This window comes from Myotis lucifugus, unplaced genomic scaffold (assembly GCF_000147115.1).
Source record: "Myotis lucifugus unplaced genomic scaffold, Myoluc2.0 scaffold_11, whole genome shotgun sequence".
In the NCBI taxonomy this organism is placed as follows: Eukaryota; Metazoa; Chordata; class Mammalia; order Chiroptera; family Vespertilionidae; genus Myotis; species Myotis lucifugus.
In genome coordinates, this window is record NW_005871059.1 from 5,330,977 (window position 1) to 5,353,224 (window position 22,248).

General features: G+C 37.3%; 1 protein-coding gene and 1 pseudogene across 1 annotated transcript in view; both read right to left on the reverse strand.

The window, feature by feature from the left end:
• The window catches only part of ADGB (androglobin), a 109,029-nt gene that overhangs the window by 17,879 nt on the left and 68,902 nt on the right, over positions 1 to 22,248 (reverse strand). Inside the window, exons 26-30 of the mRNA XM_023750094.1 lie at positions 20,540 to 20,727; positions 18,326 to 18,510; positions 16,754 to 16,953; positions 13,103 to 13,214; positions 5,020 to 5,192 (exon numbers count right to left, since the gene is read on the reverse strand). Of these exons, the coding sequence (XP_023605862.1) occupies positions 5,020 to 5,192; positions 13,103 to 13,214; positions 16,754 to 16,953; positions 18,326 to 18,510; positions 20,540 to 20,727 (858 nt within the window). The remainder of the gene's footprint in view (positions 1 to 5,019; positions 5,193 to 13,102; positions 13,215 to 16,753; positions 16,954 to 18,325; positions 18,511 to 20,539; positions 20,728 to 22,248) is intronic.
• Positions 1,309 to 3,652, reverse strand: LOC102431214 (annotated as a pseudogene).

A 22,248-nucleotide genomic window follows, 5' to 3' on the forward strand; every position in this document is an offset into this window, starting at 1 on the left:
CTTCAGAAAAAATGAAAGCAGGAATAATTGATCATTTTCAAGTCTGGATATTTTACTGGGCATATATTCATTTTGAAAGTTAACATTTTGATGGTTTGTAAGGTCGCCTTAGGCTGGAAGAACACTGACATAGGACTTAAAAGTGTCCAGATAAGTGAGGCTCATTGGTGTCTGCCTGATCCAGTGAGAGGCTTGAATCTGATGTGGTTCATAGGCACTTTAGATAAGACTGATGCAATGTTAGGTATCCATAATTATCCATGACGCAGGTGGGGAAGTGGAGAAGGGGAGGCCACTAAATAAAATTTTAGTTTGGTTTTAATGTTCCCCAAAAGACCTCCTTGCTCCTTACAATATTCTCCTAACAATCTGATGAGAACATAAATCTCAAAATTAGATTTTTAAAAATTTCTTCCTTTTAAAACACAATACATGAACTGTACTATATTTTATATTTCTGGATATATGAGTTTATCAGAAACTTTTCTGGGATCAAGTTTTGATCAGGGAAGAGAACACTATGAAGGAGTATGGGAAGGCCACATGTCATACGAATTTATGGATTGAGTTAAGTTTGTCTATTTTAAATTGCAGCAGTTTTTTTTTGTTACTGAAAGGAATATTTTCTGAATGAATTAAAAGGATTGCTTTTATAACAGTGAACAAAAAACTGGAGCTACATCTAGAAAAGTTAACACACAGCATTGTCTTGAAGTTTCAAGGGGGAAAAGTAGTTGATTGGAACTCCACCAACGTTTTTGAGCCAAACTGTTGAAACAAGCAAGCTTTGAAGTGAAAACTGTACCTAATTCTTTCATATTTCAAATGTAATCATCCTTTGATAGATAAAAAATTATTATTCCACATCTGTTTAGATGATATTACAGGAAAAGACAGCATTTGGATTGTAAAATAATCTAAATTCTAGTAAAAACATAAGCAATGTAAATTTAAGAAGAAATTAGCTTTTCCGTCTGAAACAAAATCAATGATGGCATAAATTTCACATGATTATGATGACTAAAGCAAAAATACAAAGTATAATATGATAGTTTTCAGTTTGCTGTCTGGACACCCCTACTTTTTATGATTGTGCCCTACTGTCTGGCATATACATTAATACTTTTTAAAACAACAAACAACATAATACCAATATCAACTAAAACCAACTAGCAAAATATTAAGGTTCCTAAAGCTTAGTTAATTATTAATGTCATAAAAACTTAATTTCCATATGAATTTTGGAACCCAGCATATAAATTGTCCAAGCACTGGCTTTTTTAGGATTCCCCAGAATTCACGAGTATTTCAATGGTAACGTTTTTGCTGAATCCCATAATTCCTTATTAAGTTCGGTGGAGCCACTGAACAGGCTTTCATTTTTGAGACTGCACACATATATTCATCAGAATTTTGAAAAGAATGTAAGGCTTCATATATGCCAGTTTTTAGTTTTATCCAATCATTAATGTTTGCAGAATTGGTTTTTCTTGGCTTAATATTTTTGCAAGGTTTTTTCTTTTTTTTTCTTCTTTATTTCTTTCTACATACTTCAACCTTTCAACTGCAGCTGATCCAGCTTTTCATTTTGACTTTCATCTACAGGTATGTTTTCAGCATTACAGGACAAAAGCTAAAATAGTTGTCAGAAGACCTTTTTCTGTATCTGTAGCACTGTTGATATCATTAGATAGGCTGGTTTCCAGGCTTGTGTATGCCATGGTATTTCTTATATTACTCTTATGACGTCCGATGCCCAGGCTTGCTATGCACTCTAATGGGACATCCGGCCAAAGACATCTAAGTCATTCATTGCTAATGCTGAGGGGTTGTGCAGAATCAATCCTCCAACTTGAGGAAGATTATTTCCCAGATGCACACTCTGCAAAGCAGCAGATGAGACTCTAATGGCCTGCTACGTTTATAACAGCAGCCTCCCACATGGTAAGAGTTGATTGCAAGAAAATGATCATAGTTCCTGAACACAAAAGCTGTTGGCATTATCCCTCTGTTTACCATGGTACTTACTAGCAGCTACCGTAGGACGTGGGGGATTTCTTGCTGCTTTAATAATCAGTGTGTATCCCATTCTGTTCTTAAGAGTATGTCCCCACATTTGACTATCATAAAGCACATGGCTCCAGTCATTTTGACTGTCCCAACAATGACATTTTGTGAAACCTCACCTGACCCCAATTTTATGTGAAGTTCTTCACATTTATGCAAGGACACGTGAAACAATCCAAACAGGAAAGCTCAGATGGCCCCTGTGTTTACACCACAAATGCAATTAATGAGCTGGTGAATTGGCTCCTGAGTCAGTTCAGCTTCTTTTTGCTGTGTCTGAAGAGCAACCACACCCCTTGTTCCTACAGCATTGATTGCTCAAATTAGGATTCCTCTTCCTTTTAATGGATTCATGCAGCCAATTAAGGCCAACATTTCTCTAACTGCTGTCTGAAGAGTGTCATCCTTAATTTGTCTCAAGTAAAAAGTATGGAATAATTCTCTCCTTGGCAGCCACTCCTTTTCCCTCAGGAAACTCTAGAAGATGAAAAGTCAAATGTTCAACCCTGCTGATGTAGAGCTTTGGGTCAGATGTTCCTAAGGCTTAAACTAACACCCAAATTCTGTCATCAGTACTCATGCTCACAATCTTTCCTGGTTGAAGAGATAAACACTTTTTCTCCTGTGTGTTTCTGTCTTTGCTTACAGCCTACTCAGCTTTCATTGCCACTTCCTGTTCTGACTGACTCTTCTCACTGAATCATGTGGAGAAAAGTCCACCAACCTAACCACCAGCTCAAGTTTGGACCCCGTCAGTGGGATGAGAAAGTTAGCAGTACTTCGTTTAAGGGAAACTGGACGAGCCTCAGATGTCTCACTGGGACCTGCCCACTTGTGGTCAGTCTACCAAGAAGGTTCAGAGCCAAGCTCCTTATCAGCCCAGACACCCACATGGCCCATATCGGCAGAACGGCATTTCCCTTCTTCCGTGCTTTTATCTTCAATTTCTCATTTGTCCTGGGAATGTCTATTTTCTTTGGAACATTTTAGCCTCACATTTGAAGTATGAATTAATATGATTTGGTAAAAAAGTAGAATGACTCTCCAAAATTTGTGGTTCAATTATTTATGTAATGAAAGAGGCTTTGTTTCCTGTATCTTCATCTTCATCTACAGCGTGGCTTCCCTTTCCTGGAAAACTCTGCTCTTCTAATTGAGCACTGCCTTTTTCAGAGTTACAATGGTTTGTTTAACAATTCTCTGTTTGAACAAGCCACTATCAGATACCTTTTTTTAAAAAAAAGATATTCAAGAACTAGACTTACGTTGAGCTAAACGTAAAACCATTTCATTCTGATTGCCAAGAACAACCTTTGAAACAAAGTTCACAGTACTTTTAAAATAGGGCAGGAATGCTCACTTTTGTAAGTCCTGGCAAAGCAGAAGTGCTGTTTCAAAGCCCCAATACTTAAACCATAGTTGCTCGGAGAGTTACAGTGCTACTTCAAATGCCTGCTGCCTTTCTGGTCTATTTACACGTTATTTTGCTTGTTTGAGATCCTCTTTGTAGACTAATGTGTCTTACCACCCAATAATGTGGAGGTGAGCACGTGAAAAGTGGTTGCTTGCTTCTCTGCTTTCCCATAAGATGTTTGCACTGTGGGAGGCAGGCTGCAACCACTTCAGCAGCGGTGACTCACTCGCCTCTTCCTGCATTGACATGGACTGGGGATGGGCTGCATCCGCTGGGCTTCTGACACAAACAGAAGAGCCGCAGCCTCAGGGCCACCCTCCTGCCCCCAGTGGAAATCAGATATGGCTTATTTACTTCTCAATGTTGCGGAGTGTAGACTCCAACAGCTAAGAAATGAAATCTTGGAGATGCAAGTGGAGTCTGGGACAACTGAGTCATCGTCTCCTAATTTGTTCATTTTTCTTTCGTGTCCATTTTACTAGTGGTACTAACAGCCTGTTTAGTTAATCCACCTGGAAACCTGGGAGATAGCCTCCATGTTTTCTGGCTCCTTATCTTCTACTTTGGATGAATAGCTACGTAGCCTGTGTGTTTCCTAGATATTCCTTGATTTGCCCTACTCTTCCTTTCTTTGGCCTGTACCTAATACATCTGACACTCTTTTACCTGGAGCACTGCGGTACCTTCCTGAATGGTTTCCCCATCTCTATTCTTTCACCCTTAAAATGCATACCTTTAAAAGTCATCAGGGATCTGCAATGTAAATCTGACCATGGCAATACACATTTTAAACCCCTGACCTCCAAGCCCTGCTTAGCTTAAACAATGATCACAAATGATGGAAAGAGATCTTCCTCATAGGTATTTTGTTTTGAGGTTAGTGTTCAAATAACTTGAATTTGAATGTTTTTAAGCCTGTGCTTGCACTCCTCAAATTTTTCACCCACATCTTTCTTATCCCCATCATTATAATTATCTAACTGGCCTGGAAGGAATATGGGTTAAGGATGCCTGGGCTGTAAAAGAGTCCCAGCTTCTAATGAGGCTTAAAGGCTCTCCTCCATCTGATACTTACTTACCCCTCCTGCTTCATATCTCATACTTTAATAATTTAAGAAAATTGTTAGATTTTGCCCCAGCATGCCCTTGTTCATTGACTCAGTTCAGGGCTCTGCTCCTCTAGGAAGCAGCTAGATAAGGGACCTATGCTTTCTACCACTGCATCGTCTCCTCCATCAGACTGTAAATTTTTTCAGAGTGGGATATGTGTAAGGGTAATATTAGAAACCCAAGTGCCCCAAATATGTAAAAAACTTTTACATATTAAAAGTTAAATTAATGGTTTTTGATACTAACTCAGGGAAGGTTGCTTGCAGGAGGTGTTCAAGGAATGTCCTTAAGCGATCTAGATGGCTGATGAAAACAAGGAGGTGGAATTTCTCACAGTTTTGTCTTCAGCAGAGACCTGATGGGCAAGGAGGGACCCGATGAACCTAAATGCATTAAGTAACTCCAATAAGAAAAAGTGCCACACCCACCTGAGACTCAAAGCGAGGTGCTTGTTTTTCTTTGGCTGTCTTTTCTCTCTCAGAAGACTTTTCTTTGCCTTTCCTTGTTCCTTTGGATGTTCCTGAAGATTTTTGCCCCTCACTAATAAAATGGGAATCTGGGATTCCCAAGGAAATTAATTCCTCATGTCTCTCTCCATGAGCTAGGGAGACATAAAATGGAAACCAGTGAGTCATGATAGAACAATAAAATCATGTCATGTAGAAACAAAGGGAGCAATTCAAGAAAAAGTGGTTAGTCTAAGGCATTTGGGTTCTCTTTTAAACAAGCAAAAAAATTGATCTTTTGTAAAAATCTGTGACTCTTACAAAATTGAGAAATAATTCACATACTAAAAACTCACCGTTAAAGGATATAAATCAGTGGGTTCTGAAATATCCATAAGGCTATACACCATCACTGTTATGTAATTAGTTTCTAATGTGGATGTTTTCAGTTCATTTTCTTGCATAATTGCCTTGACTAGTATCTCCAGAACAATATTGAATTGATTCATGTCTGCTTTAATATTTATCATTACCTTTCTTTTGCTTAGTTTGGGCTTAGTGTTTACTTTTTTTCCTAGTTTTCTAATTTTTTAAGGTAGAAGTTTAAGTTACTGATTTGAGATAATTTTACTTTTTATTTATTTTTATTTAAATATATCTCTTTTTTAAATTGATTTCAGAGAGAGGGAGAAAGAGAGATAGAGACATCAATGATGAGAGAAAATCACTGTTCGGCTGCCTTCTACACACCCCCTATAGGGGAGTAAGCCACAACCTGGGCATTGACCGGAATTGAGCCCGGGACCCTTCAGTCTGTAGACTGATGCTCTATCCATTGAGCCAAACCAGCTAGGGACATTTTTCTTTTTAAATATAGGCATCTATAGCTACAAATTTCCTCAGCATTGGTATCATTGCATTTCATTAGTTTTGTTATATTTTTTATTCATCTCTAAGTATTTTTAAATTTTTTCTTATGGTGTATTTTATTACCTCATGTGGATACAATTTACTGCCCAGTATTCTTCTATTTCAGCTTGAAGGACTTTCTTTAATATTTCTCAAAGGGCAGAATTGTTGGTGACAATTTTTCTCAGTTTTGTTTTGTTTTATTTTTTGGAATGAGACTTTAAAAGAGATCCACTTCCATTCTACTCTTTCTGGTGGCTACTAACCCACCAGGCAGACAGGCTGTTAGTTTTCAAGGCTACTAATGAGCTGGAGACCAGGGGATGAGATGGGGGCAAATGAAAGTACCATAAAGCTCACTGCTCTTAAAGAGATTTGGCTGTTTTTCTTGAATAAAGTATTTGTCAATTTCCAGAGTTCTGAAAATGTTGATTCTGATTATTTCTGCCACATTTTTTTGTTGATTTTTTATGGAAGAGCTAATTTTTGGAGTCCTTACATTGTCATTTCCATTATTCTCCTGGATTTGTGTTCTTATCTGAACCTCCTGAGTTAACTCTGCTTGTTGTTTGAGGCAGAATCCTGAGAGAATGGCGAATTCACACAGGCCAGGTCTCTCAGAGTTCTCTATAGAGACCCTGTCACAAATGCATGGAATTGCAAAAAACTCGGTGGAGGTAAGTGAGATTCTATTCTAAGTAGCTCAGCACTTAAGTGTGATGAGTAGAACCACAACTACAACAACAACAAAAAGGACTGATTTAACTTGTGAGCAGAAAAGCAAAAATAAATAAATAAAAATAAGAGACCACAGAAAAAAAAAGATAAGGTTAGAGGAGGATGGAGCATATGGGTAGAGATGATAAGCCATTGAAAATGTATCAAGTGAAGAAGGACAAAGATATTTATCAGAAGCCACGCAGTAAAACCACGTTTTATTAGAAACCCAGGATAAAAGGTAAGAGGCTGCAGACAATACATTTTCTCCTTCATTCTTTGGTGTCCTTTGTCAACCAAAAACTTTGCGATTGAAGAAACACTGCTTGTACAGAAACAGGAGCCCATGGATTTCGGTCTCCTCGTGCTGCCTCTGTTACATAAAGGTGGCATAGCACCAGCTCATCATCCCAAGCCCATATGAAACAACTGGGCTGTCTCCAGTCTCGGTGGCCACTGCCACCACCTCAGCTTCGTGCTCCCGTAAAATCCAGCTCCCAGAGATTTCAAGGCTGGCAAAGTCAGGAGTTACTTACATTACAGAGCTCTTCTTGTGGCCAGTGCTGGATAAAAGGACCTCACAAAAACTGGGGTAGAAGAACCCATTCTTTTCACCCGAGCTGCCAGACAACTGTTACCCAGTAATGCTAAGTATAAAGTATTACTTAATATGAAGGCCAACATATCATTATGCATGGCATTTTAAATTCCCAGCTTCAACTGTTACAGCGATGCAGTGATTCACAATTTCAGTGAACAAAAGAATCACCCAGAAAGCTATAAAAAGTAGATACTGGAGCCCTACCTAGAGATTCCAAAGGCTTTGTCTGATATGGGCCCAGGAATGTACAACTTTAAAAACTACCTCAAGTGCTTCTGATTCAAATGGCCTGGAGAAACACACTTTAAGCAATGGATTCAATACTCCCTTTTGCTAGAAACAAGTGTTGCGAAAGGATGAGCTAAAAGGAAGACCAATGATTTAGAATTCAAGGAGGCTGGATTTTTCTTCGCAAGCCTGGTTCTGAAATGTTGGCCTGCATCAAAATCACAGAAAGGCTTGTTTAAAAACCGATTCTCGGTAGAACCCCTAACATTTCTGATTTGGTAGGTCTGAGGTAGAGGCCCCACATTTGCATTCCAAGTTCCCAGGGGTGCTGAGGCTGCTGGTCCAAGGACCACGTTTAGAAAAACCACTGGTTTACATTTAAGAGGCATCATTACCTTTTCTCAACAAGAGGGGTTTTGTTGTTGTTGTTTGCCTTTTATGTTCTATTGATTCTAAGAACGAAATAGCCAAGTAGCAGGGGAGCAAATAATTTTAGTTGAATCCCTACTATGTTTCTTTCTCTTTTATTTCGGGAAGCATCCAGTGAGGGTAAGTTCAGAGAGGTTACGTAACTCTCCCAAATGATAAGAATTGAATCGGAATTCAAATACAAGTTTAAAGGACATGTTTGACCCTTTCAAAAAGTCTTGTAAGTCAATCCAGTAGCAAAGTAAAATAGAAAGTGTAAAGCATCCAGATCTTATCAGATACTTGGTGCCAGTTACTAGGTACTTTCAAAAAGGGGGCAGACCCTCCGGTGTGAGGGCAAAGAGACTGAGTGTAAGCACCATGCATTTACAGGGGCGACTTGCTTTTCTCCAGCAATTCCAGCTGCTGAGAAGTGTTGTACTAGAGAAAATCTTTCAGCCAAATAGTCAAATGACTTGGAGGTGAATCCTTGATTAGCCAGCGGATAGGTTAACTCTGGCAGGTTTATTACATTCTTTGAGTTTAAATTTCCTCTGTTTAAGGGAGAAACTGACATCAAGCCTACAGGGATTAAAATAATCTTTTAAAAATAGGATCATACTTAGTATGCCTTGGGATTTTAAGATGTTAACAAATGTCAGATGACGTGAATTATCAGGCTGCCCATTAGGTATTTCTGGAACTCTTTTTTCTTATCCATAGGTCTCAGTGTCTGGATTCTATTCAAATTACCATATTCTAATATTCAAGTTCACATAAGTGAGCATCTACTAGAGTGTCCGCCACCTAGCAGGTGTGTACCATCTTCTTTCCTTACGTTGTTAATATATAGACTAAAACAATTTTCACATTTTAATGGCATACAGCATGGTAACCTTTTCTCCCATGATTTACAAGTTCTCCAAAGGCCAGAATATCATTATACACTGCATTTTAAATTCCTAGTATCACCTACTATAATGCTGAACTTATAGTATGTGCTCATTATGAGGTAGTTTAATTTTCATAGGTAAAGCTTTATAGGGAATCTGCCTGTGTTGGGAGTATATATATCAGTAAGAGGTAGGAATAAGTATCCTACTGACTCAAAAACTATGAAAAATGTGACCCCACCCCCACATTGTGTATTCATGTAATTAGAAGAGCTGAAGAGGAAATGACCACTGAAATAAACTAATATACCCCTTGCGAAGAGGACCCGCCCAGGGCGGATCTGTTGATAAAATGAGCTTGAAAGGATCTTTAGCATTATGCCTTTAGATATCCCCTTACATTATCTTTCACATATCCAGGATACAATAGACAGAAGTCTTCAGTGAATTATAACACTTATTACAGGAATGTAATTTTGATTTTTTTATTAAAATTCAATGCTTATATTTATACTAGAGGCCCGGTTGCATGAAACTCGTGCATGGATAGGTTCCCTAGGCCTGGCCAGTGACCAGGGCCTATAAGGTTCCCTGCCTCCCCACCTCACCGCCTCTCCACCTGCGCAACCCCACCACATGGTCTCCCCCCCCCCCACTACCTCCGTGCCTCCTCCTTCCCTTGCCACCTGCGTGCAGCCACCGTGCGGTTTCTCCTACCTCCCTGCCTCCCCACCTCCTCCTTCCATTACTCCCTCAGTGCCCCGCTGCCACCACTGGTCACCTGCCATGTTCCACACCACCCCCTAGTGGTCAGCGCATGTCATAGTGAGCGATCGAACTCCCGGTCTCCCAGTAGAACTCCTGAGGGGACACTTTGCATATTAGCCTTTTAGATAGATAGATAGATGATAGATAGATAGATAGATAGATAGATAGATAGATAGATAGATAGATAGATATCCAGGAGCTAAAACTACTTGGGACTTAAACATTAATGTAATTTCCAAACTAGCATACTTGTTTAAGACAAAGTATACATTTACCAATCACAATCATTTTGGTAAATAGAAACAGGAATATACATATAAAAATTGATTTGTTTCTTCATAGTCCTGAACTGAGAATAACAAAGTTTATATGTGCTTTTTGCAAAACCACTAATTACATATCACAGCAGATAATATTACTAAGTACAGTACTACCAGCTCAAGACTCTCCAATTCCGATTTTCTTAAGTGAGAGCTGTCTCAGTAAGCAATTTTTACCAAAACGTAGGTATAGAATTGTAACTAAAGGTGGCACTGTTGCCTCATGTTAACCAGAGGCCACGCTTTCTAAAATTCAGATTTATGATACAAATATCCTAGGTTGCATGTATATCACTTTATTTCAAGCCTTACCTTTTATCATGCATAATAAAAGTGTAAATTTTTGAAAAGCATTAAATTATGTACCACATTTTTCATAGAAAGTAACTGTTGAGTTTAAATAAGTTAATGGGCCAAGATTTCCATTGACTTTAGGATGTACCTAAATTTTATTTATTTATTTTTTAAAAACTTCTTTATCGATTAACATATTACATATGTGTCCTTATAGGATGTACCTAAAATTTTAAATTGGGTCACCAATATATTAACAAACAAAATGCCTGACCAATTTCTTCTTGATATAAATTATTCATAATTAAAAAGTAAGCTTAGTTATAGTCAGAAAAAATTAGCAACTTAATTTTTCTAAAATATATCATACCTTAAAATTAAAGTTTGTAGGTTCTGAGTTGTAAATATAATTGCTCATAGAAATTGACATATTGATATGTTTTAAACAAATTAGTGACCTAAAAGTTCACATTTATCAACATATCAGAGATATTATTCTAAATCCAAAAGCTGCATGCTTAACTTTCAAAAAGATTAACCCACATATTCTTTCAAATAGAAAATTTTCCTAGTTTCATTTTAAACACAATTCAATTTTGAATTTCTTTGCTTGCTGCTTTCAGCAACAAATGTATTATGCAATGCAAGGTGTAATTTAATTTTAGCAGCTGCTCATTTGCTCATAAAACTGTCAAATGTGATGTCAGAAAAGAAGACAATTAATTCTGAAGACTTATTTTTTACTTGGAAAATACACTACTAATAATACCCTTTTTTAGTGCTACTAGGTTCTAGGAAATATATGCATATTATCTTGAAACTTCACAACAACCTTAAAAGATAGGAATTATCATTCTAATTTTACAGGTGGCCAATAACCCAGGTTCAGGTAGCCAACACAGGGCAGTTTAGTTGCTATGCTGCATTTCTTTATTTAATATTGACTTCCTTTGAAAAACTTAATTCATATTATAATTTTGTACCATTATCTAATTCTATGTTTTTGCACCATTCTATTTTATGAATTAAGCCACTGTGTCCATTTCAGTTATCAATATTTTTCTTTGGTTTTCCTCTATAATTTTTAACATTTATTCATCAATGTACCTAAATGTATTAAATATGGCAGTTTGTTAGAGTGGTTTGTTTACTGGAAATCCATCTTGCTGAATAACTTGTAGTTGAGAAGCTTAAAAGATCCTAAGGAAAAATATAATAAAATAATTTATACAAACTTTTATGTTCACTACAAAAATACAGGCAGTTCCCCCAATAAAGGCATTTGTTGAGGACACAATGAAGATCTGAAACTGGTACTACTGTAAATTATTTTTTCCCTGTTCAAAAGCTTTCACTGAACAGTTAATTCCCATTCAAAATCCTAGCTATGGCAGTAACTAGCTGTTACTAAACAGTTACTAAACAGTCTGTGCCTCAGTTTTCTCATCTGTAAAATATTACTTATAGCATCTACCTCATGGGTTTAATGTGAGAATTAATTGTGTCAATGTACGTGAAGCCCCTATGAATAAGGACGCTATAAACATCGGTGCAAAGGTTTGTGTATGGACATAAGTCTTCAATGCTTTTTTGTCAAGTTTTACTGAGATGTAATAGATATATAACATTGTATTAGTTCAAGATGTATAACATAATGATATGTATATACAGTGAAACCATTTCCACAGTAAGTTTGGTTTACATCTATCGCCTCACATAGTTTACAGATTTTTTCTTGTGATGCGGACTTTTAAGATCTACTCTTGTAGAAACTTTAAAATATATACTACCGTGCTGTTAACTATAATCATCATGCTATACATTACATCCCCTGGACTAATATACCTTCTGACCACTTTCACCCATTTTCTCCACCCTTTTGCTCCTTCTCTGGCAACCACTAATCAGTTCTGTTTCTATCATCTCTGTTTTCTACAGATTCCACATATAAAATAGACCATACAGCTTTTGTCTTACTCCGTCTGACTTATTTCACTTAGCATAATGCCCTTAAGGTACACTCTTATTGCTGCAAAGAGCAGGTTTTCCTTCTTTTCATGACTGAATAATGTTCCATTGTGTATGTATGCCACAGTTTCTTTGTTCATTCATCCATTGATGGACACCTATCTTGTTTCCATATCTCGGCTATTGTAAATAATGCTGCAATGAACATGAGGGTGCAGTGATCTCTTTGAGATAGTAATTTTATTTCCTTCTAATTTGTACCTAGAAGTGGAATTGCTGGATTATATGGCAGGTGTCTTTTTAATTTTTTGAGGTGACTCCATATTGTTTCCCATAGTGGCTACATCAATATACTTTCTACATTTTCTCCACATCCTTGCCAACGCTTGTTATTTCTTGTCTTTTTGATGATAGACACTCTAACAGGTGGGAGGTGTATTTCATTGTGGTTTTGATATGAATTTCCCTGGTGACTAGTGATGTTGAGCACCTTTTCATGTACCTGTTGGCCATTTGTATGTCTTCTTTGGAAATATGTTTATTCAATTTTTCTACCCATTTTCAATCAGATTTTTTCCCATTGAGTTTTATAAGTTCTTTATATATTCAGATCACTAACTCTTTCTCGGGTATATAATTCACAAATATTTTCTCCCATTCCATGAGTTGCTTTTTTAATTTTTTTGGTGGTTTCCTTTGTTGTGGAAACACTTTTTCATTTGATGTAGTCTCACCTGTTTACTTTTGCTTTTGGTATCATGTCCAAAAAATGATTGCCAAGACCAATGTTAAGGGGCTTACTCCCTATGTTTTCTTCCAGGGATTTTATGGTTTCTAGTCTAATGATCAAGTCTTCAATCCATTTTGAGTTGATAATGTTTTAATAATTACATGATAAAATTACCATTAAATATTTATATGAAATACTAAATGCATAAATAATAATTAGACTGACATACCTTTGATATCACTTTTCTCCAACTCTTTTAGTGCTTGAACAAACACCTGTTGATTTTCAGTGAGAGGCCAACTGTTATATAATACCAAACACTGTATAATATACTTGTAAGTCTGAAATAAAATGCAATGTTTAAGCAAAATCAATGAGAATAAACACATGTTCCTAAGAACGTATTATTTTAGGCATATAATAAGTGCCTATTTTTTCTGAATCATACAATCATAATTTAATTAAATACTATCAGATGTTCCCCCAAATTCTGTAACACCACAGTCTATAAAAGTTTATCCTCGCATCCCCACCAGTACCTGCCATGATATATTCTAGTATTTATAATTTTTTACCCATGTTATAAATAAATTGTATTAATTTTACTTTTGTTATAGTTATCAGTTTTTAATTAAGATTACATTAATCTCAGAGGAAAGATTGGAAAGTTTGTATTGTTTTCAGTTTTCCAGATCAATTTAGTTAAAAGTCTGTTAGCGCTAACCTATAAAGCCATCTGGGCCTAGGCTTTTTGGAAAGATAAGACTTTGATTATCAATTCAGTTTTATTAATTACTAGAGGCCCGGTGCACAAAAATTTGTGTACTGGGGTGGGGGTGGGGAGGGGGGGAACCTCAGCCTGGCCTGTGCCCTCTCGCAGTCTGGGACACCTCAGGGGATGACCACCTGCTGACTTAGGCCTGCTCCCCGGGGGATTGAGCCTAAGATGGCAATCAGACATCCCTCTGGCAGCCCGGCAGCCCTCGGGGGATGTCCACTTGCCAGCGGGGAGCAGGCCTAAGCTGCAGTTGGACATCCTTAGCGCTGCTGAGGAGGCAGGAGAGGTTCCCACCACCACCGCTGTACTGGCAGCCATCAGCCTGGCTTGTGGATGAGCAGAGCTCCTCCCATGTGAGAGCACACTGACCACCAGAGGGCAGCTCCTGCACTGAGCGTCTGCCCCCTGGTGGTCAATGTGTGTCATAGTGACCAGTCATTCCCAGTCCTTCTGCTGTTAGGGTCAGTTTGCACATTACCCTTTTACTATATAGGATAGAGGCCTGGTGCACAGGTGGGGGCCGGCTGGTTTGCCCTGAAGGGTGTCCCGGATCAGGGTGGTGGTCCCGCTTGGGTGCCTGGCCAGCCTGGATGAGGGGATGATGGCTGTTTGCAGCTGGTCACACCCCCTTCAGGGTGGGGGTCCCCACTGGGGTGCCTGGCCAGTCTTGGTGAGGGGCTGAGGGCTGTTTTCAGGCTGGCGGGTGACTGAAGCTCCCAACCTCTCCTTTTTTTCTTTTTTTTTTTATTCTGGGATTTATTTACCTTCTATAGCTGTCACTGGAGCTGAGAGCTGGCTCCAGTTCTGAGGCTGTGGCTGGCTGAAAGCAGGTATCTGGGTTTGTTTAGATTCTATAATTGAAACTCTGTTACCATCACTGGTGCTCTAAGCTCTGAGCCCGCTAGCAGCTGAAAGCAGGTTTCTGGGGTTAGTTTAGCTTCTATAATTGCAACATTGTTGCATCTGGAGCTCAGAGCTGGGCTGTGGCAGGGGGGGAACCTTGGCTTCCTCCGTCACTGGAGCAAGCAAGCCTCCTGTTTGCTTCAGCTGCATGGCTGCCGGCCGCCATCTTGGTTGGCAGTTAATTTGCATATCTTGCTGATTAGCCAATGGGAAGTGTAGTGAAGTTATGGTTAATTACCATGTCTCTCTATTATTAGATAGTATTATTCTTCTATTATTTTCTATTTCCTAGTGAAGCAGCTTCACCATTCCTCCATTTCCCCCTGAAATTTATCATATTTTTTTACATACTAAATTTGTTAAAGTTGTATATAATACTTTTTTTTAAAGTTGTTTGGAGTTGTATCTCCAGCCTATTTTTTTTCTATATTTGATTTATTTATATTTTCTTTCTTAATTGGTTTTATAAGTAGCATGAATACTGTATTATTCTTTTAAAAATTAGGGTTTGTTAATCTTTTAAAACTTTGTTCTCAATGTTATTAAAGTTTTTTTCTTTGAGTTAATCTTTGGCTCTTTTTCTAATTTTTTGTTTCTATAGCTTAGCTCATTTTTCAACCTTTCATGCTTTCTAGTGAATTAGTTTAAAAGTCAACATTTCACTAAATGCAACTCTAGATGTGACTTACAAATTTTGATATGAAGCTTTTTATTGTTTTGAGTTCCTTGTATTTCATAACTTCTTTTTGCTGTTTTCACTAAAAATTATTTAGTATATTTTATTTTGTTTCCACATTTATGGAATTTTAGGCTGTTTATTAATTTCTATATTACTGAATTTTGTTCTGATCTATATAATATAGTTTGATTTTTTATTGAGGCTTTCTGTGCTATGAAAAAAGTATTTTTCTTGTTTATGAGGGGAGATGTTCATATAGATGTCTAAAGGGTTAAGCTTACACATATCTACATTTTTCAAATCCTAGTGATAATAAGTGTTTTGCTTTTCAGATTGATCTATCAGTTGCTGAGAGATTTGTATTAAAATCTTAACTAATTGTTAACATTAATTTTTCTCTGTAGTTCTAATCATTTTTGCTTTTTATCCTATATAATAAAAGCCTAAAATGCTAAGTATCCGGTCATCCCATCAGCCGTTCAACCAATCAAAGCATGATATGCTAATGATATGCTAAGGCCACTCCACTGTTCACTATGACATGCACTGACCACCAGGGGGCAGATGCTCCAACTGGTAGGTTAGCTTGCTGCTGGGGTCCAGCCGATCAGGACTGAACAAGACTGGCTGGACATACCCTGGAGCCTTCCTACAGTCCTTCCCTGGCTGGCCAACCTCCACATTCCTCCCCAGCCCCAATCATGCATCCCTCTCCAGCCCCAATCGTGCACAGGTGGGGTCCCTCGGCCTGGTCTGTGCCCTCTTGCAATCTGGGACCCCTTGGGGGATGTTGGAGAGCTGGTTTCAGCCTGATCCCAAGGCCAGGCTGAGGGACCCCACTGGTGCATGAATTCATACATCGGGCCTCTAGTTTATTATAACATCTCATTAATTGTGTATTGAGATATTAAAATATCATCACAGCTCTCTCTTTTTTCAGCTTTAAACTTTCTACGGATCCTGATTTTATCTAAATTTAAACATTTATCTTTTCAGCTTATTAATAATCCATTTGTATTTATTGTATTTCTGTCGTATTGGAATTCATTTTTTTCTTTTTTTAGTTTTCAATGGGTAGGCCATGTTTTTTTCCATTGCTTTAAATTATATGCATTGTTTTACATTTCTTTAACAAGATATACAACTCAGTTTTTTTTTTCTGCTGGCATGCCTCTGAGTGTGTGCACATACTGTGTCTCTTCCCAATTGTACAACTCAGTTTTTATTAATATGTGACCCTTTTAAAAGTTATGAGGCCTTTTATAACTTAAGATAACCACATATGTAGCATAAGATAATTATATTTACACTATAGGGTCAGTGTACAGATTGAATTTGCCACATATTTAAAATATTTGGCATAGAGAAACCCCCCTTCAATAATGTCCAAGTCAATTCTGATTATCCACCCATGACAGTGCATAAACAGGGCATTATATATTGACAATTTTTAGGAAGAGAATTTATGTGAGATTTTTAGGAGCAGTGCAATTGAATACTTCATTTAAATGTAAGTATACCTGCTGTGATATGACAACATTTTCATCTAGGGCGGGCGTATTGCCAGTTTCCTCTTCCAAAATAATCTGACCACTATCTGCTAGTGCACTTCCAGGTCTACCTTTATTGGATCTCTGGCTTCCCTGGGCTAATTTCTTCTTCGCATAAATTTCTTGATCTTTCTTGGTTGGAGTATGAAGTAAAAGAATTTGCTTGCTAGCTGGATAGAAAAAAATATTATGCTTAAGTTAAAATATGTGAAATGCACAGTTATTACTGACTGTATTATTTAGTTATTTCCCTTTATAAGACATTCAAAAGGAAAGTCAATTTGTTTTGTTTTAATGAGATAAAAACCAACTGGCTTCTTGGAAATATTCTGGTCTTACAGAAACTTACTATAACAGTATCTGACTTGCATAGAGCAATGCATCTTCTGAGCAACCGCTGACTGCTGAAAGAATGCACAGCAGTTCAACGACTTCTCGTTCATTCTGTGCCACTCCAGTGACACCAATACCACACAATATGACAGCTTCAGTGTTTTATAGTAAATGTGTATATGTTATCACACCTTTTAAAAACTTTCATTTTAATTTCTACATTCATTATTTTGTAATTAACAATGAGTATCACTGGGAGGGATAAAAATAAAAATGTGCGGAATATCATTTATTAATTCATTAAATGTGTATCGAGGGAACATAAGTGAAGAACACAGAGGTATTCCAATTTCAGCCAGGACATAATAATGGGCATTGGATTATCCTCATACCATAAAAATGATAAAATTGGACACAATATATAAATCAACTGCTTGCAGTCACTGGGCAATAGACAGTCCAGGATTGGTCCTTCAGAGAAGGGAAACATACAAGATGATGGCTCCACTTCCCCAGATTTCTGCCTGTGAGAACCTTCTGAACTGCACAAGGAAGGAGAGTCCGGACAGGGAGCATCAGTGTTGTTATGTTCAGGAAGCAAAGATCGGAGTTTGTGCGACAGGGTACCAAAGGAGGTACCTGAGAAGCGAAGGAGCTCAGAACTATGCCTAGGGTTCCACCGGAGTTCTTAGCTGAATTCTAAACTTCATTTATATAAACACCTAACTGTGTCTGGCAAGCAAATTACTTTATGAGTCTCATGGAGATGCTTAACGTTGTACAGGCGGATTTGAATGAAAAATTGCAGATATGAATTGAGTACTGAAAATGACTCAAGGGGTAATCAGGGATGAAGGACCAAGGATGGGAGAGAAGGAGACATATTAAAAAAATGCACAAGAATCTGCTTAACTTGCAATTTTACCCAAGCTCGGCCTCACTAATATGGTACCATGCATGTTTTATAGTATGTAGAGCTTTAGACACTTCCCTGTATCTAAAGCACTACATTTGTGTGCTAATAGTGTCATCACAGTGTGGAGTCTTTTCAGTTCTCTGCTCCTCCAAATGTTTATTCCTATTGGGAAGGCGTATCCATGGGCTACAGTGACAAAAAGGGGTACAACGGCAATAATATCAACCTTAAAATTTTTTTAATAAAATAAAAATATACATAAATAAGTAAATACTTTTTTAAAACCAACTTACACTGGGAGCTCAGAACTTTTTCATTCCCCAAGAAGCTAAATACTGGGATTATAGCTTGGCCTTTCCCAGTGGCGCTAATGACAACTTCTTCACTCTCTAGAATCTGTAGCTTGATGAAGGCATCTGGCTTGGACACACGTACATGGATTGTGGCAAGGTGTGGTAACACAGCTTTCACTGAATACCTATAAAGAAAGATACTCAATTTTTAAGCAACTGTAGTGGTCTTTTCCTCAAATCAGTAAGGAAACTATAATTTGCTGATGTGATCATCTAAAAGAAAAACCACTTTGCAAAGTCAACTAAAATCCTGGAAATATTATAGCTATTGTACACTTGGGCAAAATTCCCAATAAGGTCTGGTACAATTAAATAAATATAGGACCTTTATTGTTATTATTAAATCTTAAACAGAAAATGTAACTTTTTGATTAGATGTGATAAGCATTCACTTATAAAACTTGACAGATCTGCAAACTAGTACCAAACTTGTCCAATACATCTTCCTTCTCTCCAGCTAGGCAAGGACCACAGCTGGCCAGAGCAGTGGGCCTCAGAGCTTTACTGTTAACAATGCTTTCTGTGATTCTCAAAATACAGAGAAATCAAAAGTGGTATCCACCGTCTGCACTCTCAACCTTTACTGTGCAGGTTGGGAACCTCATGCCGAAAACTGGACCATTCAGTCAAACTCCATCCCAACTCCTCCCTTAAAGCAATTTAAGAGGTTTTTTGTTTGTTTGTTTGTTTGTTTGTTTGTTTGTTTTGTTTTGTTTTGGGTTTCCCCTCCCCTATTATTGTGGAATCTTATCAACTTTCAATTTCTCTTAAAATTAGCTTTTCTGAGTGTCCTCTCCTTTATTTTAACAACCCTCCTTATTCCTCCTTGTTGTTGGTTTTTGTACATGTGCAGTCTCATCCATCTTAGAAACAGGTCAAAACAAAACAAAAACAAAACAAAAAATCTTCAGCCAACCCTGCCATCCAAGGACTCTCACTCCTCCCCAGTTCACATCTATGAGACTTGGCTACCTCCACCGCCCTCCTCTCATCACCTCCCAATCGCTCACAGCACTCCACTCTGCCCCCAACCCAGGTGTGAAACTTGCTCTTGACAGTTTGTCACCACCCTTTAGAAACTTCTGGTTCTCATGTTTGTTGACCTTTCAGGAGAATTTGGTAAGTTTGAATCAACCTTCTCTAATTCTCTAAAACTCTTCCCCTATGAGCCTGACAACTTTTGTATCATATTTTCAGAAAGAAGAGGGGGCTGTAAGAAATGAAGAAATGACCAGTACCAACAAATTGTATTTGGAAATTTCAGCACAGAGAAGTCGCTGTTGAAAATCATCATTAAAAGTGATTGATCTTTAAACCAGGCTATTTCAAGACAACAGGAAAGGCATGGGCAAAGCAAACTCCTATGTCATAAATATCCGGAGATGGTGGTTACTTCTTTGAAGAGAGTGCACCATGTGTTTGGAGGCTGCGCAAGAGTGCTAAATATACCAGGTAGTTTGGATTTTATTCTTTAGTCAATGTCAAAGGTTTTAAAAAAGGAAATCACATTTCTAAATATGTGTTAGAAAGGAAACCACTTTACTTTCTGATAGAGACTAGGAAGAGAAAGAGTAAAACTGGGGGAATACAATGGAGTCATAAATTCCAGAAAACAGCATTTCTACAGACAAAATATAATGAGGCTCTGAAGTAGTGGAGGGACATTGAGAATAGAGAGAAGGGCTTGGAGATGAAAGACAAGTCTGACCAGGAATCAAAAGGACTGATTAGAGAAAGAGAGTGGAGTCCATAATGAGGCTTTTCATGGAAAATATATAGATACCCGTGAAAAGAAGGTTAGTTGGCAGATCAGGAGAAACCCACTAGTCAAAGAAGCAGTAGCACAAAAAAGAAGTACTAAGAGGAAAGGGTGTTATGAAGAATGCTTAATAAAAGTCAAATGATACTAAACTGGTATCATTACCATTATATGCAACCACATAGGCTTGATATCCTGTATACCATCTATATAATCAAATTACTCTCTAATTTAATTGTTTCTAAGAGAGTATATAAATTGAAATTCCAAATGACTCAGAATTTTGCTACAGAATTTATTATTTTTAATAATACTAATATGTAAAAATGTAATAAAAGTAATATTTTAAGAAGACTGCATTTCCCCTTCTATCATGTACTGAATTATATTCATACCTGAATACAATTTTCTTTTCATTGGGCATATAGTAGTCTCTGATTTCTTTTATGGCAAAGGTGCTGCATGGAAAATCTCGAGAGAGGCTTGGGAGTGGGTTGTAAGAACCAATGAGACGCAGTTTCCATCGTGAGGCTGATACATATGAGTCACCAGTGTATGCTTCAGCCACGAATGTGTATCCTTTCTATAAGAAAACAGAATTACACAGAACGAAGTCACATTGTCGCTAGTTTCTTCAATGTACAATATGTGGCTTTTCAGTACTGAAATACTTTATCATCTTGATATTCATAAAGATCCCAAGATCTTTGACAAACATCAAATCAGTAGTGTTATTTCTTGAAATCCCTCCTAGAAAGAGCCATCTGACATGTTTTCAGAGAAAATGAATAACTTAACTCTGATTTGTGTGATTCCCTACCTATAAGATAAAGTGATTAATGGTAGTAATAAATAAAAACAAATAAATTGTTTTATTGGTTTTCATCATTGCATCATCCTGGAGTACCCCAGTAGCTTCCTACTTGATATCCCTGTCTTCTCAGAATCATCTAAGTACAAGATGAGAAAAGCAGAAGAGATTATAGAAATGTAGTTCCTTTGGGAGGTAAAGCTATCAAATTTACAGCAGATCTGGTTCCATGAAACCGAAATGTGAGTCTGGAGATGAGCTCTTTAAGCTGGAGAAAAGCAGCAGCTAAGGAACCTGAGAAAGGGATGACATACTAGTGGGCAATAGTTGGGTTCAACATAACTGGATATCTGGCCAAGGAGTCAGTGAAGTAAGAGATGATAATGAGGTACAAAGAAGCACAATAGTATAATGAGACACAAGAGCTCCAAGTAATTTTGAGTTTATAACTCCAGATACTTCTAATAAGAAAGAAAAAGATAGGTTTGTATTTCAGTTGCTATCAGATGAGAGGAAGCTCTCTGATGTGTTTAGATTGCCAGAAACAAAAATCAGGAATGCACAAGATAGAATAAATGCATAACATTGCAATAAATGTCCAGGAATATTAACTTGAATTCAAATACTCATAATGAGATGAGAATTGCAACACCAATAAAGACCTTTTGATATGTTTAGAGCAAGGAGAAAAGGAAAATAAATCAGCTATATGAAAGTATTTTTATCTGCAAATTGTAATGCAAAGATTTACTGCTATTTTCATTATTATTTGAACTTGTGTACTAATGTATTAAAGAAGCAAAACAAAGTAAAATGACTCTTATTTTTTGTTGGTCCCAGCAGTTCTCAACCTGTGGATCGCGACCCCTGAAAATACATTCTGCATATCAGATATTAACATTACGATTAATAACAGTAGCAAAATTACAGTTATGAAGTAGCAATGAAAAAAATTTTATGGTTGGGGGTTATCACAACCTGAGGAACTGTATTAAAGGGTCGCGGCATTAGGAAAGTTGAGAACCACCGGTAGACTTAGAGAATAACTTTGATAGGTAAAAGAAGAGTTATAAAATAATAGAATAGATATTGGTAAGTGAAAATCTAAAGCTACACCAGTGATAGGATTATAAGAGAAGACCTGGCTTATTCTAAATGATTTTAAGACTCTTGAGTAAAATGGGAAACATAATAGACTACTGCACAATGAAAAACTTCATAAATGGGTATTTTGAATCACAGTTTTTGAAATATTATGAAAAAATAAAACAAACAATCCCGAATGTTTATCCC